This window comes from Oxyura jamaicensis, chromosome 14, assembly GCF_011077185.1.
Source record: "Oxyura jamaicensis isolate SHBP4307 breed ruddy duck chromosome 14, BPBGC_Ojam_1.0, whole genome shotgun sequence".
Classification (NCBI taxonomy): domain Eukaryota; kingdom Metazoa; phylum Chordata; class Aves; order Anseriformes; family Anatidae; genus Oxyura; species Oxyura jamaicensis.
In genome coordinates this window covers 12,434,526-12,452,048 of record NC_048906.1, presented here as the reverse complement: position 1 = coordinate 12,452,048, position 17,523 = coordinate 12,434,526, and the positions used below count along the sequence as shown (strand labels likewise).

Sequence of the window (17,523 nt, the reverse complement as noted above, 5' to 3'; positions counted from 1 at the left end):
TGTTGTGCTGGGGTTTGTTTTTGTTTTGCTTTTTCCCCAAAGAAAACTCTTTGTAATTAAACCCTTTCTGGGCAGAATTTCAGGACGCATAGCAAAAATGATTTTTCTGCCTCGAAGAACTGCAGTGTTAGTAATTCCTAGCTATAGGTCTCGTGTTAGAGGAACAGAACAAAACTCTGACCTTTTATGCCTGCTCTCTTTGAAGCTGGAGTCACGACTCCAAACTCAGCCACCAAGGGCATGAGTAGGTCTTGGTTCAGAAGTCCTGGAATGACTCTCATCATCTCCGTCTCACTGAGCCCATCTCACCTCAGCCTGCTCCACCTGCAGTCAGGCAGAGGCAGCCACATCTGTCCCAGCCGGTCTGCAGATGAGATTGTGGGGACAGATATCTTGAGGTGGGGGCTCGAGAGGCTCCGTGTGTCACCTGTGACACCCAGCGCCAGCCCTGCTCGTCCCCTTGGCCGGGTCCCAGAGGATGGCCAGCAGCCAACATCCCTCTGCCTCCATCTCACGCCCCGTTTGGCATGCAGGCAGCAAAGGGCGGAGGAGATGTGCGATGCCTCGGCTGCGGGGGTCTCCTCGCCTTTTCCTTTCCTAACACCTGTAACCAAAACGAGCTGATAAGCTGCCGGCCGGCAGATGGCGGGGTCTGCTTCTGGCACTCAGAGCGCAGCGGGCACTTATTTTGTAGTTATTTTGCTCCCCACCAAGGCGTGGTGGCTGGCCGTGCCCCCAGGTTTCCCCCAGCCAGGGGTGGGTCAGGCGTGCTCCGGATGCTGACGGAGCCTCTGAGACCCCCGGTGAAACAGAAGCAGTGTCACAGTATCTGCTACCTCAAGCGCTTGCCTGGAGATGTGAAGATGTCAGTCACACCGACGAATGAGATTTCCTCCTTACGGGATGCATCAGCTTGGCTGCTGCTCAGCACGCTCTGGGAATTACACTTCAGGATCACAGCCCAGCAATTTGAGAACTGCTGCCAGGACCGCATGGGCACCACCCCAGGACACCCCGGGGCTGGTCACACGGCTGTCCCTAGGGTGGATCTTCATCCTTGGTTTGGTTTACTTTCCCCGAGCCTTTCCTGTTAGGGTAACTGCTACAAGTGTGAACCTCCAATGCTTCAGGTCTGCGTGCCGGAGCATGTGCATTCAATAACCAGCGGAGCAAAGCACAAGGTCCCAGCCCTTGCTCTAGCTCCAACCTTCTCCTTGCAAAGTGCTGTAGTGTGGGGATCTGCAGCTCTCCAATGCTTCCTGGCTAGGAGTAAAGCTGGCGGCCAGGAGGACGCCTTCGTTCTCACCTGCACACACATGGGCAGGTTTCGCCCACATCTGTGCTTGTTCTGCTTTTGCACAAGCCCAGGGACCTTCTGTTTGGGTGTCTGAGTCCAAGGCCTGGTCCCAGGCTACAGCTCTCCCAGGTTTGGGCTGCTGTGAGACATCTGCTGCTCAGGGCTGAGAAGAGGTTCCCAGGCCTGCTCAGAAGAAAACTGTCGCTGCCTGCTTGGCACCAGAGCTTGGACGGGAATTCTCTTGTTTTTCATGAGCAGGCTGAGCGGTCAGCACATACCACGAGCAACAGTCAGAGGAGCAATAAATAGCCTACCCAGACCAGAAGGAGACAACCTGTTCAGACTGCGCCGCTCATCCCCTGCGCCGGACAGAATGACTCTTGCTCTGCGTCAAGGTCCCGTGCGTGCTGGGGGAAGAACGCCTCCAGCCTGGCCCGGTCTGCACCGAGCAGGTCCTCGAAGAGCAGCCATGGTCGCTGCTTCAGTCTGCACGTCCCCAAGACGTGGTAGGCAGCCACCAGGGTTGTCTTTGTTCCAGCAGGACATCTCCCTCCTGCTCCTGAAGCCGTGCCAAGAGGCAGAAAGACATCACTGCAGGCTGGCTGTGGGCTGCTCGTCCGGGGCTGGTCCCCATTTGGGAACGTCCCAAGCATACTCCTGGTCCCAACCAAGGTTCAAGCTTTGCTCGCTCTCCAGGAAGAGCAGCGCTTTGAAAACATCAATGTTCTGTAGAGGCCATAACAGGAGAACCCTGATTTCCCAGCGACGTTTCTTTGTGGTCCTATGCCACGCATTGTGGGGAACAGGAGAGGTCCCAAATAGCCAGTGCAAGCCCATCGTTTCTGCTTCCCCTTTTTCCCCTTTAAGGTTTAAACCAGAAGTACGCACAAAGGGTGTTCCTACTGCTACGGGCCAACGTTTCCTCCTAGTCACCTCATGCCGAGCATCGAAACTGGAATAGCCAGGGGTTGTGAAGTGCTCTGAACCTGAAAAGTGCTAACTAAGAAAATAAAGCACAACACGAGTGTTATTAATAAATGCCAGCCGCTGTTATATAACTCCTAATCATGAGCTGCGTCTTTCGGCCCCCATTGTTCCATTGTCAGGCCCCATTATCTGGGAACTCTTACCCACCGACCACAAGAAATAGCCTGGGCTCTGTGGGTTTGCAAACTTTGTTGTTGGAAAGCTTTTCATGCAATTGTTTTTGCTTTGCGCTGTTGCCTTCCTTATTGTACAGATGTGGGTGTGTATCGCAGCCCACACCCTCTGTCTTTTGCCCCAGGATAACTTTGAAAATGAGCCGATCCATCTCAACGAGTGTTTTTCCTAAGAATTCTCTTTAAAAACAACAACATTCAAACCAAGAAACCCTCATTTTCCTGAAGTGAAGCTTGCGCTAAGGAAAGATGATGGCCTGCAACCCCAGCAGAATAAAGGCTGCACTTTATCCTCAGAAGAGACTCCCTGCAGGACTTAGCCCTGCTGGGGGGAAGAAGGGGGCCTGGAGCAGTTTGGGCTCTGGGACTCATTTGGAGCAGGGCATCTCTGTGGCTGAAGGGCAGGGCTAACAGTCCTTGGTCCAGGACTTCGTTTCTTCTTTGCTTCTTCAGAGACCAAACACACGCTCCAGAGCTCCAGCCACTCTTGGGCTCTGGTTCAGCGATACCCAAGGAAGAGCAGGAGGGATGCCCGCGCTCCCCGAGCCCAACGCATCACCTCCACACGGCACTTTTCCTTCCTGGGCATCGCTCAATCTTCTTCAAACTGCAACACCACCCTCTTGCTTCTCAAAGACTTAAAACAGACCAGCAAAGCTGCCCAATGAGCAGCGTGTGGCTCTCCGCGTCACCTTCATGCCGGCCAGTATGGGCTACACCAGCATGGGAAGCTCTGCAGCCCGCTCCGTGGCTGTTGGGGTTGGTAGTACTGTCGTTTCCCCGGGCTCAGGCTAGAACTGAGAAATGGTTTTCTGGTCAACGTGAGAGATTTTGCTGAACTTTGCCTGGGTTTGGGAGAGAAATTATAAATCAAAACCAGAAAATGCTGGGCAAACAGCTTTTGGTGTTCAGTTTCCGAGGCCTTTATTTTCTCTACCAACAACATGTTTTAAAAATCAGTGCATTTTTTTCCTCTCACTTTGCTGGAAACCTGAAATGACACAGGCAGCTAAAAATAGTAACAATGCCCAACCAAGTCATTGGTGTTTTTCAATCAGCTCCAATGCAAACTTTGGCGTTGGCTCGGGCAGGATTTGTTATTTTTCTGACCAGGGCCTATATTAGGTTTGCGAATATATCCAACCAAAACGATCAGGGAAAGCCACCGACCCGTTCCGGAATGGTTTTCCCTGGAGCTCATCCAGTGCCTCGCACCTTCAGGCAGCAATCACCAGGGGCGGCAACGCTCCCGGGGTGGGGACAGGAGTGAGGAGCCACCCAGCATGGCAAAGAGACCGCAGAGCTGTATTTTGACCCTGAGGAGATGTCCCGGGGGGCTGGAGCCAGCCTTTCTCACCCTTGGGAGAGACGGCCTCTGAAACCATGCTCCCACAAGCCATCGGACAGTGTCGGTGGCTGCCTCTCCTCCCCAGTGAGCCCAGGCTCTCCCAGGTCACTGGTCCGTGGCCCACCCAGTGCCTCACACAAAGCGAGGGTGCAGAACATAGGTGGCCACCACCAGGCACCTTCTCGCCTGCTCCTGCCCCCAGAGCTTTCCCTTTAAACGTTACGGAGCCGCAGGGCTGGGCACGGGGCTGGAGGTTGTGTGTGCTGCGCGGAGAGCTCGGGCAGCCCAGGAGACCACTCTCCTGGGACCTCTGTGTGGCACGGAGACGTCTACCTAACAATTGAGGGAATATTTTCCACCCAAAGAATCCATCTCGTGGTCCCCTCTTCATTTGTGACACAAGGGAAAATGTGAAGCAGCCAAGACGCGTGAATCACTGTCCCAAACAACATATAATGAACTCATAAAATCAAAGGCAGGGTTTGTTTCAACCCGTGCTGCCAGGGCTCCTTGGACATTGTCTGGAATGAATTTAAGTTGTTACAAAACTCTCTGTCTCTATGTGTGTGTCTCTCTTCCCCCCAACCCGTCTTTCTTCTCTCCCCCCCTCATGCTCCGCTTTCCTCTGATCTTTCCCCTCCTTCCCCTCCCACCTTGCCTCCCCCTCTCCTGCCTCCTCTCCCACCCACCCCGGTCCTTCCCTTCTTCCCCATCACCCCGGCCCTTCCCCGGGGAGCCCTGCTCCCCCAGCTCCTGGGACTGCTGGCAGGGCACCCCCAGCACCTCCCAGGCGGACTTGTTCCCGGGACAGATCCAAACGAAGCCTCGCAGCCGCTGAACAGGGCCGGCAGCGCCGCCTGCTCGCTGCCACGCAGCCACCCCACGAGACCCCTCTGGGCTGTACCGCGGTGGCGGCTCGGCCCCACGCTCGCGGACGGGGACCTCCTGGAGCAGCACCCCGGAGCCAGCAGTAACCAGCAGCGCCAACCCCACCAGGAGCACTCCGGGCACCACGCTGGGATGGGGAGGCACCGGCCAGTGCAGGTGCCACGGTGAGGGGCGTCGCACCTCAGGACCGTGCTGGGGAGGTGGCCGCACAGCCCTCCTGCACAGCCTGCTTCTGGGAGCACCGAGCTGCACCCCGCTGCCACCGGCACACGCTCCACGTGAAGCTGCTGCTCCTACAAGGCTTGAGCAGGTGCTCACCCTCCTCCTGCATCCCCCCAGGGACTGCCCCCTGAGGCCTGCCTGTTTGCCAGCCCTCCCAAGCAGGCGCTGAAATCCCACCAGCACTTCAAAACCCAGGGGTTGTTCACACCACGCCGCTGCTCCCCACCGCTCAGGCTCTGGAGCCGTGGGCTGCTGATGGAGACACACACACAGGGCCTGCCCGTGGTGGCAGCGGGGAAGCAGCTGGCCCTACGGCTCCGGGGACACGAGTCAGTGCCTCCTCGCTGCCACGTGGACCCCACTGACACCCAGGGACAGGGCAAGGCCCCCCCACCAGGCAGGCTGGTGGTGCAGCACAGCCACCAGCCCGTGTCGCAGAGACAGCAGGGCTTCTGCGTGGAGCTGCACCAGGAGCTTCACAGCCGGGAGACCTCTTCCCCTCGTTGCTGGTGCAGCACCAGGAACGTATGGTGCTCTGACGGCGACACCAGCAGCCACCTTCTGTGGTGGACACCCGCTCCTCCAGCACTGCTAAGGCTCCAAAGCACGAGGCAGGAGGACATCGCCCTGCTCCTCCTGTGCGAGGCTGGTGGGCACCTGTGTGGGGCTGGGCAGTGCAAGCAGCCAGGAGGGGGTCCCCAGCACCTGGAGGCGCCGAGGTTCATTAAAAGACCTCTTGCTCCTTGTGCTGAAGCCAAGGTTTGCTGCTGACTCCAGGCCTGCTGACAGCGTTTGGGGGCCAGTGTGTGTGGATGCGTTCGAGAGCCCGTGCAGCTCCGTCCCTCTGCAGCCGTGCTGCTGCCCACAGCACGAGTCGAACCGCAAGAGTCCCGGGGGAACGAGCATCCCGGTGCGGTGGCGGGACCGTGCCCAGGCAGCCGGAGCCTCTCCCGGTGCTGCGAGGCCTCGGCTGCCGACGGCGGGGAGACGGCTCCATCTCCTGGCTGCGGCGGGGCCGCAGCGGGCCTGGCAGCAGCACGCACCGCTCGCCCGCGGTGGGGAACGAGCCTCGGCTCGGCTGCAAAGGGACCGGCTGGGGGAAAAGCTCAGGAAGCTGAAGAGAGAGGGAAAGAGGCAGGGAAATAATGTTGTGCTTGCTGCTGACCCACGCCAACAGCTTCTGGCCAGGTCTGGGAGTGGCGGTGAAGCAGGACGTGCTCGTTACGCTCAGCATGGCCCATGTCCTCACCACGTCCTCACCACGGCTGGCACTGTGAGCAGGGACACGAGTCTCTTGTCACAGGGCAAGGGCAGGCATGGGAGATAACACGGGGCTGGGGACACGCTGGAAGAGGGCTGTGGAGCTGCTGCGAGCTGGGGACAAAAAAGTGTGTTTGGGGTGTTGCCTGCCTCCCTGCACCTCCATCCTGGCCTAACCCCCTCCTCCTGCAGCACTCCTCGGGAGGCCTGACCCGTGCTTATGTTGATGCACAGCATCCTCCGAGCAGGGAAAAATCCATACAGCATCATTTCGCAGGGCTGTTACGTGCTGCACTTTGCAGCGATGTTGCACGTGGTTCCTTTTTCCCAAGCTGCGTTCGCTGCACACTTTTCAAATTCCTTTGCCCACCAGGGTCTGCTTCTCTTTTCTTCTCATGCTTGAAAACAGGGATTTGTGGCAGTGCTCAAACACTTTGCGGATAAATGAGAGCCAAGCCCCAGACACTCAACATCCCCCCCTCAGCGGGAAGGGGGAGGCCCATGAGACCGAAGGTGGAGGCGAAGGTGCATTCCCCTCCTTCCGCGGGGTGTTTGCACCTCTCCGCAGTGCCCCAGGCAGACCGCACGTCTGTTCCTGGGGACAGCAGGGTGCCTCGCACTCCAGAAGAGACCAGGTGTGGGGACAGGCTCCGAACACAGCGTGGGAGGGGAGGTGTCTCTGCCAGGAGACTGGCAGCCCAGCGGAGGAGGCAGGCGAAAGGCAGTAAATGGAACAGAAACCTCCTTCAGACAGTAAATGGAACAAAAAGGAGGGAAGCGTGAGGACTGTGGAACCACCCCGAGGACAAGCTGGCGACTAAACCGGGATGCTCTTCTCTCGCTCGCTGGGGCACCAGTCCGCTGGGAGCAGCAGCAGGACGAGCGGCAGCGAACCTCTTCCTTTCTTAGCGGTTAACGGCGGACTCGGGGAAGTGAAAGGAGCGCCAGGAGCCTGCTGATAAGCGCAACGGAGAGAGCTGAGGGGGGCTTCGGCGTGCCGGGCCGGGGGGGTCGGGGGGGGGGGGAGGTCCCGGCACGGCCGGCACCAGCAGGGGGCAAGCGAGCGCCGCGCATCGCCGCCAGCCCCGGAGCCCCCCCCCGCTGCTCGCTCCCGCTGCAGGTTCCCCGGCTGCCGGGGCCCGGGTGCGGGATGCCTGCCCCGAGCACAGCCGCAGGGACTGCTCCGGCAGCCTGTGCGTGCCCCTGTCCCCCCAGCAGCCCCTCGCCAAGCGGGAAGCCTGCCTGGCACCAGGCAGTCCCACCGGGCCAGCGCGGGGAGCAGGGGCTGGATGCCCACGCAGAGCAAGAGCAGTGAAATTTGGGGGGCAGAGGTCCCCGCAGGCAGCAGGGTGTTGGGGACAACGCGCTGCCTTCACCCGCTTCTCGTCCCAGCCCTCCTGCCTGCCTGTCTGTGCAGGGGGTAGCACTGTGTGGGGGGCACCACTATGCTGGTGGGTCCCCTGCCCACGGTGACACTGGGATGCTGAGGGACAGACACCGGCACCCAGCAGGGTCCAGCTCCTGCTACAGCAAATGTCCAGCCCCTGGTGACATCCTCAGCACCTCGTTTGCCAAGCGCAGATCCACATTTTTCTCTTGAGCTCCTTGCTCGTTGCTGGCAAGAGGTGGTGGAAAGGGGGAACAGTGGAAATGGGGAGCCAGGTTCTGTCTTTCTCAGCTGAGCTCTTGCTGATGAGAAGTCTGTTTATGCCAGTTCCAAGACTCCCCATACGGTGGCCAGTCCCTCCAATGTCACTTGTGAGACCCAAGACAAGGGGGTTTGACATCTCCCTCTGAGCGTGGAAACAGTAGTGCTGAGACTGTGGGAGATGATGCAGCCCCCAGCTCAGCACCACCCTGTGGCAACCAGGCCAGGCTGGCTCAGCATCATGGCTCATGTTCGTGATAGTCCCCGTGCTTTCTGGTGGGGAAAATGCCCCCAGGTCAGTCACTGGGACAATTCCAGCTTTGTGGCACCACAGGATCTTGGAGCTGTACCCCCTTCCGCCCCCTTTCCTTGCCCATCCCATCCCACTCTGCTTCCAGGCCCACGCACAAAGTCCTGCACTTTCCTGACAATCACGGGCCTCGCTCTGCACCGTGCTCACATCTGGCCCACGTGCGAGGCAAACGTGAGGCCCTGCATTTACCTCCCCCTCCAGTATCTGCAGCTTGTGGCTTGGCCTCCTGGCTGTCAAAATGCTTGAAAGAGATGATAGAGCTACAAAACACCCATTGCATCTGACATCAGGAGCTCCGAATTTCCCCGTCCATCTCCCAGCTCTCCTCTTCCCTGTCACCTGGTGGCTTTCCCCTTGTTTATGCCTGTCCCTGCCACTGGAGCTGGGGAAATGCATTTTGCGCATCGAGGCTGCGAGCTGCAAACGGCATTTCCCTTGGGCCTTGTGGCCAGCTGGGGTCTCCTCCTCCAGCAAGCATCTGCCAGCCCAGCAGGGGAGAGCAACCCTGCAACCTGCTTCCCCGAAGCAACAGGATGTGGCTAACCAGGTCCTGCGGGAGCGGGTGAGGAGGGCTGGGGGGGTGAGGGGGGCTTGCACAGGTGGTCCGTGCCCTGAATGCAGCGGGTGGGCAGCTCCAGTGCCGCGTTGGCACCTTGCCCTCCCCTCCACCTCCCGTGCTCTCTCCTCAAGCCCTTGCCTTCGCTGCAAGGACATCTGCGGGTGGGATGTGGGGCTGAGCCTGGGGACTGTGCTGCAGAGGGGCAGCAAAGCGGGGAGATCCAGATCCGGGTTTTCTGCTCCCCTCCACTGCCTCACACAAATGCTGATTAAGTCGTTTCACCTTCCCCCCCCCTAGGACTCCTGGAGCCAGCTTGAACGCAGGTGGCCCTGGGCTGGCTGGGGGCAGGCAGCTCCCAGGGAAGCCTGGGGGCAGCTGTCCCGGGCACTGGAGATGCCCACGTTTCGCCTGCCTCCTGACAGAGCATCGCAGGCCAAGTCCAGCCTTGGTGCAGCAACACGTGAAAAGCCCCCGCATCACGGGATGGAGCCGATCCTGTAAGAGGGGGCTGCTCCCCGCCTGGTAAATCCCTCTTTTCTTTTGCTCTGGGAAGCAGGGGAAGGATTAGCAGCCACCTTCCTTGCGGCACCAGCCGAGCCCTCGGCTGCTGGGGCTGCCCGCTCCCCGCTCTCAGCTGGGCCGGAGGGCACGACGAGCAGGGCCCGGCGATGGGCACAGCTCGGGCACAGCCCGCTCCCAGGCTCAGGGCAGCGGGGAGGGCTCCGGGGGGGCAGGCAGCGCTGCCTCCCACCTGCCCCGCTTCGGGCCGGGCGGCAAGCGGCTCGGTGCCCCGACGGGGAGGGCGCTGCGCTCCTTCCCTTCTCTTCCCTTCCCTTTTCTTCTCTTCCTTTCCCTTCCCTTCCCTTCCGCTCCCTTCTCTCCCCTGCCCGCTCCGCTCCCCGCCCGGCCCCTTCCCGGCCCGCTGCGCTGCGCTGCGCTCCCGGCGGGGCGGCCGCGGCCGCGGGAGGGCGGAGGCAGGGCTGGCAGCGGCGCGGCGGGCGGCGCACACACGCACACACACCTCCCTGCATGTGATTAAATGGCTCGAAATCTGCTTCTGATTTCCTCGGGGAGGTGACTTTTCCCTTCTTTTCAACCCGGGATTTATTGGAGCCTTTTTACTCCGCTTCCAGGCAGCGGCCGGGGCTCAGTTTCTCCACTTCTAGATTATTTTTTTAATTATTTTTTTCCCCTTTCCTCTCGTTTTCTCCCTTCCCTCCTTCCCCGCCGCCTCCCGCAGCCGGAGCAGACACGGGCAGTGCGGCGGAGCGGGCGGGCGCTGGGGACCCGCCCGCACCGCCGGAGCAGCACTCCCGCTTGGCACTATTTCTCTTTATTTTGCTTTCTCTCTTTTTATTTCCTGGCGAATTGTTATTATTGCTTTTTCTTTATTTTTTTCCTACCCCTCTCCTTTTTCTTTTCTTTCTTTTTTTTTTTTTTTTTTCCTGTTGCCATCAGCCAAGGGAAGGGGGAGCGGCCCCCGCTCCCTACCGCCCGCGCTGCTGCGGCGGCCCCGGCTCCTCTCGCCGCCGCGGCCCCGGACCTGCCGCCGGACCGAGCCCGCTACCTGCCCGGCCGCGGTAAGCTGCTCCTCCAACTTCCCGGCACGGCGGGCCCCGCCGAGCAGCTTCCCTTCCCACCGCTCCCTCCCCCGCTCCCTTTTATTCCCCCCTCCCCCCCCCCCCCCCCTCCACCCCCCCAACCTCCCCCCACCCGCCCTTTTTTTTCCCGTTTCATCCTTTCGAGCCGGGCTCCGGGCTCGCCAAAAAACGGGACGGAGCCGGGGGGGTGCCTCCCGCCGCTGGGCACGGCCCGAGCTCCGGGCTCAAAGCTCCGGGCGCTTTGTCCCGGCCCGGCTCGGCTCGGCCCCGCTCGCTGCCGCTGCCCTGGGCGGGGGGCCAGGGGGGGTGCGCGGCGCTGCACGAAGCCCCACTGCGGAGCTGCCGGGGGGGCTCCGTCGCCGGTGCGGGAGCCGAGCCAGGCTGCCGCGGTGCCAGCCCCGGGAGGGGGGCACGGGGCACGCGTGCGGTGCCCGCCCCGCAGCCCCCCGCGGGCACAACGCGGCCCCACACCTCGGCTTTGCCCCATCCCGGTGCGGCCACCTCCGGGGCACCCCTGTGCCTTTGGGGTGCCTTCCCCCCGAGGAGCGCTGCCCCGCTCAGCCCCCTCGCTTTGAGGGCAGCCCCAGGCTGTGTGAGACCCCCCCCCCCTCGGCACCCCGCACCCTGTACCGGCCCCGGACCGTGGCTGCCCTCGGATGGGGTGTGTGTGAGCAGGACATGGGGCAGGGAGAGGAGATAGGAAGCCCGGCTGTGTTTGACTTTCTGCCTCGGAGATACTGCTGAACCCTCATTTCTTCAAAATGCTGTCCCTCCCCTGGCTTCCCCATCCTGCCGGAGAGTGGGCGGATGGAAAGACCTTTACCGGGGGAAGGACTAACTGCCGTGCTGCGGGATGTGGTGCTCAGCAGTCCCGCACAGCCCGGCTCTCACCATGCCCACGAGCTGGGTGGGTAAGGAAGGCCCTGGGCAGGAGCAGGGGCAACACGGAGGTCCCGCCGGGCAGCGGGGCAGTGCCCGTGTGTGCATTCAGCTGACTGGGGTGAGCTTGCAAGTGGATGTGTCCAGGTTGTAGATGAGACAAGAGCCAGGCTGTGGGACCCGTAGTCGGGCTCAGATGATACTGAGGCCAGACCTGGACATGCAAACCCCGGACGGCTGGAAATGACACCCGTCCTTCTGCTCCCCCACAAGCCACAAATCCTCCCGCTCTCCGAGGGATCGGCGTTCCCTGTAACCAGTGCAGTAGGGAAGTGGCCTGAGCCGTGCTTCAATCGTTCCCTTCAAGGTGGCTCTATGGATGGTGGGCACCTTTATTTTGTGCAGTATTCCCTCTATAAAACAGAGGGAGCTGCTGTGCTTTTCTGACCGCCCGGAGGAGCGAGCTGGCGAGGGGACAGGAGGTCCTGCAGTCCCAGTGCTGGGTGCACGGTGGGCTGCAGGGGTCCCAGCCCCACGGCAGAGGTGCCGGTGGGCGCAAGCAGGAGGAGGAAGGCGAGGTAGGTCTCTGTCAAGGAGAGGACAGGTGCAGTGCTGGCTTTGGAAGCAGCCAAGGTGAGTTTGCAGCCTGGGAGAGAAGGATCCAGGCCTGGGGATGCAGCTGAGTGCACTGTGGCCTGCGATGAGGAGCCCTGCAGAATGTCAGGAGGCCCCAGAGCCCGAGCCAAGCGGTGCTGGTGCTGCCCCTCGGGCACTGGCACCTGAGGCTTGGGCCAGGGCCTGCTGCAGAGGCCCCTTTTGGGCAGCAGCCGGAGGAGGTACGGGGCAGAGCAGGGTCCCCAGGAGGAGGCGAGCAGCAGTGCAGGCCCTGGGACATGCGCTCGTGTGCCGGAATGGCTCGGTCTTCCTTTGCCAAAGAAGCAGCCAACTGTGCCGAGGGTGCTCGCAGCACCCCCATCTTCTGTTCCCCCACCCTCTTAGCCAGGCCCTGCTCCATAAGGAAGCAATTATTTTGTGCCCCCATGAGCCCCTCCCCGAGCCTGCGCAGGACACTTGCGCTCGGTATGGAAATGCGACAGATTTTCCATATTCCGCTTTGCCCCGTGATGTTAAAAACGTACGTGACAGCCTCTTCCAAATGCTGCAGACTTGGCTGGCACTCAAGCAGTAACAGGCTGTGTGACACCAGGGGCATGAAATATTGTACCAATAGCCAGGGAGAAAAAACGAGATGTTAGAGTGCAGTGTGTTTCCGGCCCCGTTGTCGTGAGCCATCCCGTACCCGATGTGAGAGATCTTTCAAAGCTGGCCAAATGTTGTCATCTCTGAATACCATTTTAAATATTCATCCAGACTATTTTCAACATCTGTGCCCGGCATGTTATGAAAAGGCAACAAGGGACGTTATGGAAACCAGATCGCTTTATTCCCATATGGAGTGGGAAGGGGCAGAAGCCACGAGGGCTCCTGCGATGGGGCCGCCGGTCCCGTGCCCCCGCTGGGCGCAGCGGGGGGCAGCCCCTGCCCACCGAGGGCTCTCCCGGCAGCGCGTGACGGAGCGAGCGGCACGGCAGGAATGTGCAAGGGGGCTCGGGGGCTGGGATGGGATTAGGGCCACGGAAAGCAACCAGCCGAGTGGTGGCGGGGGTTAATCAACAGGGCAGCGTCGAGGCAGCTTTTTGCTCCTGCAAGGCTGCGGATCTCCTGGATCCATTGTGTTGGCCGGGGAGGAGATCTCCGGCTGGCACCGTGGGGAAGCCCTCGCCCAGCAGTGCAACAAACCGAATGTCGCAGCGAGATGGGCTCAGCTCCACACTGTGCGGACACCGCCGTGCGTAAATCTCGCTGCTGGGGAGAGCAGCGGCTCCGCTCGGGGCTGTCAGGGAGTGAAGCTGGCTCAGGGCACCCCAGGGAGGCTGCGGCGCTTTGCACAGCCCCGGCCCATCCTCCCGGGGGGAAGCTACCTGACCAGGAGCGGGTGATGCCTCCGAGCATCCCGTCTTTGACAACTTCACGCACATGTCTGAGCGGCCTCGCGACGGTTTGGTTCTGGGTGGATTTCTCCTTTTGTTTTCGATAACCTAGGAAATCTGGGCTCCGTTTCACCCTTTTGTAATGTCAGGCCGAAGTTAATTCAAGCCAGGCCAGATGCTGACCACAGGTATGCCAGTGTAAATTTGAATGGAGTCGCTTACGTCTTGTTTGGCCTGGTCTGAATGGAGCTGCTTCTGTCTGATGCCAGAGGGGCTGAGGTCAGAATCTGGCCCATCCTTTCCTGCATGCAGTGTAATTTGTATGCGTCTCCTGGCACCGCTGGAGTATCATATGGCTTGTGTAATGCTCTCTCCGGCCTGCCAGAGTGCATTGCAATATCTATCACCGTGAGTGCCTGCCTCGGGAACACGCCGCCTCGTAATTGCCCACGAGTCGCACATACTTTGCGGAGCACAGGCCGAAAGCCCGAGGGGCTGCACAGAGCGCCCGGCTCCGCGAGTGAGAGCAGATGTGGGTACCTACGCGCTTATAGCCTCCTGGCATTTAACTCAGAAATGGACGGAGAGGGGGCTCAGGCAGGAACACGAGGCGCCCCCGCAGTGCCGTGAGGGCCGCGCAGGAGCCATCGGCCGTGTCTGGTGTGGGCTGGGAGCGCGACGGCTCCGCCGCTGCCACCCCAGCGCCCGCGTCCCCGGCCTCTCCCCAGCGCCACACGCTCGCCTCCGCCTCGTTCCTTCCTGCCGGAAAGCCGAGCTCAGTCCCAGCGCCTTGGCTGCGTGGGGTTTTTCCTTTCATTTTAAATATTTCTCGGTTGTGTTTTCAGCCCAGCGACACATGGAACGATTTATCCGTGTCCAGAGCCCGGTTTGGTCCTGACGCATTCCTCTCGTTGGGAGGGCCCAAAGCCCCCCAGCTGGCACCGGCTCGGCGGGTGGGCACCGAGGGGTGGGCAAGGAGCCCGGGGCCTGGCGGCTCCCCTGGCTGTGGGGCAGGGGCAGCCCCTCCATGGGTTGCCCCTGCGGCACGCGCAGCCAGGGAGCGGGGATGCTGTCATTAGCAGGGGCTCATAACGAGGCGGCAATGCACAAGTGCTGGTAGCAGCTACATCCCGTTTAAGGGACGTGCTCTGGTGGCTTGTGCCCATTTTCAGCTTTCCTGAGTGCTGTCTGAGCACATCAGCTTTCAGCTCTGCAGGCACCTGAGCCAGGCAGCACAGCTTTGTTGGGGCTCTGCCGAGGCCAGCACAGCTCAGGGATGAGCTGGCCGTGTGGATTGGCCCTATCTGAATGCTTTGGACCGAGCCCCCACATCCTCACTTGGCTGGATCCCCCTCATCTGCTCGGGTCCCTCGGGTCCTGCTGAGGTGTCTCCTGCCCCCTGCTCCGTGGCCGTGTCACACCGCAGGGATGCTTTCAGTGCTGCCAACCGGGAGGGACCGAGCATCCCCTGACCAAACCAAGGCCCACGTTCTCCCCGGGAGGGCCGGGTGAGCCCAGCACCGTGCTTGTGGCACACCGTGCAGGGCCCCGGCAGAAGGGAGCCCCTTCCCCTGCGCTTCAGCTCCACCACAGCATGTGCCCGCCCTGGCTGAAGCGACATTTTTCAGCTCATGACTCAGGCCTCCAACGTGCCCTCGAGGGGATTTGCGAGTGACACGCCGCGGCCCGCTGTGGTGGCCGGGCTGCAGCGTGCGGCCGGCCGTCACTCGGGCCGCTCGCGGCTTCCCCCGCTGCTTTAATTGGAGAAGGCTGTTGTAGTGCCGCAAAGGTCCCGGGATCAAATCTGACTAATAACCCCCTTCCCTCCCCTCCCCGTGCTGTTCCACTTAATCCCGTAATTACCTCCGCAAAGCTGCCGCTGCTCCGCGCTGACCCTGGGCCTGGTGCAGGCAGCGGGGTCGGGATTTGGGGAAGTTTGCTCCTCTCGTCCTGGCTCACCTGCTGCACCTGCCTTTGGGCATTCGGTGTTCCGAACAGGACCGATAGGCACCGAGAGCTCGGGTCTGCACCCGAACGCAGCGCGGCTGGTGGCGTGGTGCCTCCCAGGGAGGTGGCAGGGTGGCAGCAGCACCCCGGGGAGCCCAGGGCAGGGCTGGGGTGGCAGGGAGCCTCCGCCAGCGCCTCCAGATGCGGCTGCTCCGGGGCGAAGGGGTGTGGAGGTGCTGTACGTAGTAGCTAATTTTTAAAGCGAAAAGCACTTCTGAGTGTTAAGGCATCGGGACTTCCTTCCAAACCGCACAGCTATTAGCATTCCCCAAACAGAGAAGTGAGGAAATCGCCCACCTCAAAAATGCAGCCGCTGCTGGGGAGGAGCGCGGCGGCGGCAGCTGGGGTGGCGGCCGCTTCCTCGGGGAGGGCGAGCCCTGCGCCGCTGCGCTCCTGCCAGCCCATGGCAGTGGCCGCGAGCTGGTGGCCACCGGCCACAGCCTTGCTGTCACCGCCCAGCTGGAAGATGCCAGGGCACCCTGACCCGCAGGGCTCTCCTTGCCTTGGGGTCCGTCTGTCAGATACCAGCGGGTCCGGCGCGGGGTCAGCGGTGCTGCCGACGTGCCTGGGGCTGGCTCAGCGCCTTCTCCTTCGCTCAGGGAGCGGTGTCTCCACTTGGTTCGGACCAGAGGCGCTGAAGATGGGAACTGGAAGGGGGGCAGGTGGGGCTGGGAGACAAATACCCACCGCCGGGCCTCCCTGGCAGCTTGCCGGCAGCCCAGGGGTCACGCTGAATATGCATAAAAGGGAGCAGATTGCAGCTGCCCTCCTCTCCGATACGGAGGTGAGGCCCGCGGAGACCACCGGCCCCGGCTCTCTTTCAGCAGGATAATGGGGTGAGCTGTGCACGGAGCGTGTGTGTGCATGTGTGTGGTCTCGAGGATGATAATGATTTCCATTCACGCGGTGCCTCCGCAGCGCCGACACGCCACTCGGCAAACGCCGGAGCCTTGGCTCCCGAGCGGCTCCTCCCCAGCAGAGCCCCAAAATTTGGGCACCAAACCACAGAGCACGGGAGGGAAAGCCTCTCTCCATGGGTGTCGGTGGCTGGGAGGTTGTGCAGGATGATCTCCCATTCCCCAGTACCCCCGATACGCCCCAGAGGCACTGCTAACCCAGCACTGAGGCTGAGCACCTCCACCTCGTCCCCTGGCTGCCGTCGGGTGCAGGGGCGCAGGACGGGGGGGAATGGGACCCGGCCCCCACCGGCAACAGTGGATCCGTGTCTGTGGCTGGCCTCCTCCCAGCAGCAGCCTTTGGGCTCATTCCCACAGCTTCTGCTGCCGGCTCCCAGCCGACAGCGTGGTTATTACACGCTGGAGGTTTGGGTGGTTTCTGAGCATTTTTCAGGCTGCATCTGGGGGCGCCGAGCAGGATGCGGCTGCGGGTGGAGGAGACGTCCCTGGGCAGGGTCCGGAGGGTGCCACCGGAGCTGCCCTGGGCAGCTGGATGCACCTCCTGGCTGCTGGGGCATCACCACCAGGGCTTTCTGCTCTCCTCCCCTGCTCCGAGCTTTTCCCACAGGGGGTCCCGATGAGGCAGGGCTGCGAGGAAGAACCAGGCTCTCACCATTGTCCCTCGCACGCAGGCGATACCCGCAGACTAGGCTGCCAAATGGCGTGGTGCTGGTGCAGGGGGCGGGCAGACAGACGGGCTGACCTCCTGCACCAGAGGGCTTGAAACGAGGTGCAGCTGCAGTTCAGCACTCGGGGAGCACCTGGCTTGCTTCCTGCCCTCTGTAACACAAAGTTTGCAGGGGGGAATAGTTGGTTTTGAACCTCCAGGGGAGTTTTTCTCTTTATTCCCTGATTGGAAAGGTGTTTTTTTTTTTGAAAGCCTAGGCACACAAGGGTGCTCACCTGCCATGCGTGGTGCAAACCTGGCTGAAGGCAGTGGGGCGCTGGCAGTGCCACCCGTGCTCCATTTCTGTCCCTGCTGTCGGCAAGTCCTTGATCTCCTGGTGTCACCACTCGCCAGGCCCTGCTCACCGGGCACTGCGGGTGTGCTGCCAGCAGCAGGGATGCCCCCTGGACAGGAGCTGCAGGTGGATCGCTCTGGGTCGGGGTGGTGACACTCGGTCATATTCCCATCGCAGTCTGCCTGGGGAGAAGAGGGTTTGGGGTGAGACGGGTATGCCCCGGCTGCAGCCCGGTGCAGCAGTGCTTGCAGCACACCGGGTGGCACAGTGTGTCCACTGCAGTGACAGCCACGTCCCTGCTGCCCACAGGAACCTGCCTTTGGGCATGGTCTCGGGCATGGTTTAAGAATCTGCTTTCTGGAAGGGGCCCCAGGCCCAACTCTGCTCCCACAGTGCTCGCCCACACACTTTGCTTTTGGAGCAGGGGGTTCC

The 17,523-nt window shown here is 61.4% G+C and overlaps 1 protein-coding gene across 1 annotated transcript in view; it reads left to right on the top strand.

Annotated features, from left to right (window-relative positions):
* Positions 1 to 9,776: 9,776 nt before the first annotated feature.
* NTN3 (netrin 3) overlaps positions 9,777 to 17,523 on the top strand; it is a gene marked incomplete at its 5' end in the record, with an annotated part of 29,980 nt that continues 22,233 nt past the window's right edge. The window contains one exon of the mRNA XM_035339954.1: positions 9,777 to 10,275. Coding sequence (XP_035195845.1) covers positions 9,777 to 10,275 — 499 coding nt within the window. The remainder of the gene's footprint in view (positions 10,276 to 17,523) is intronic.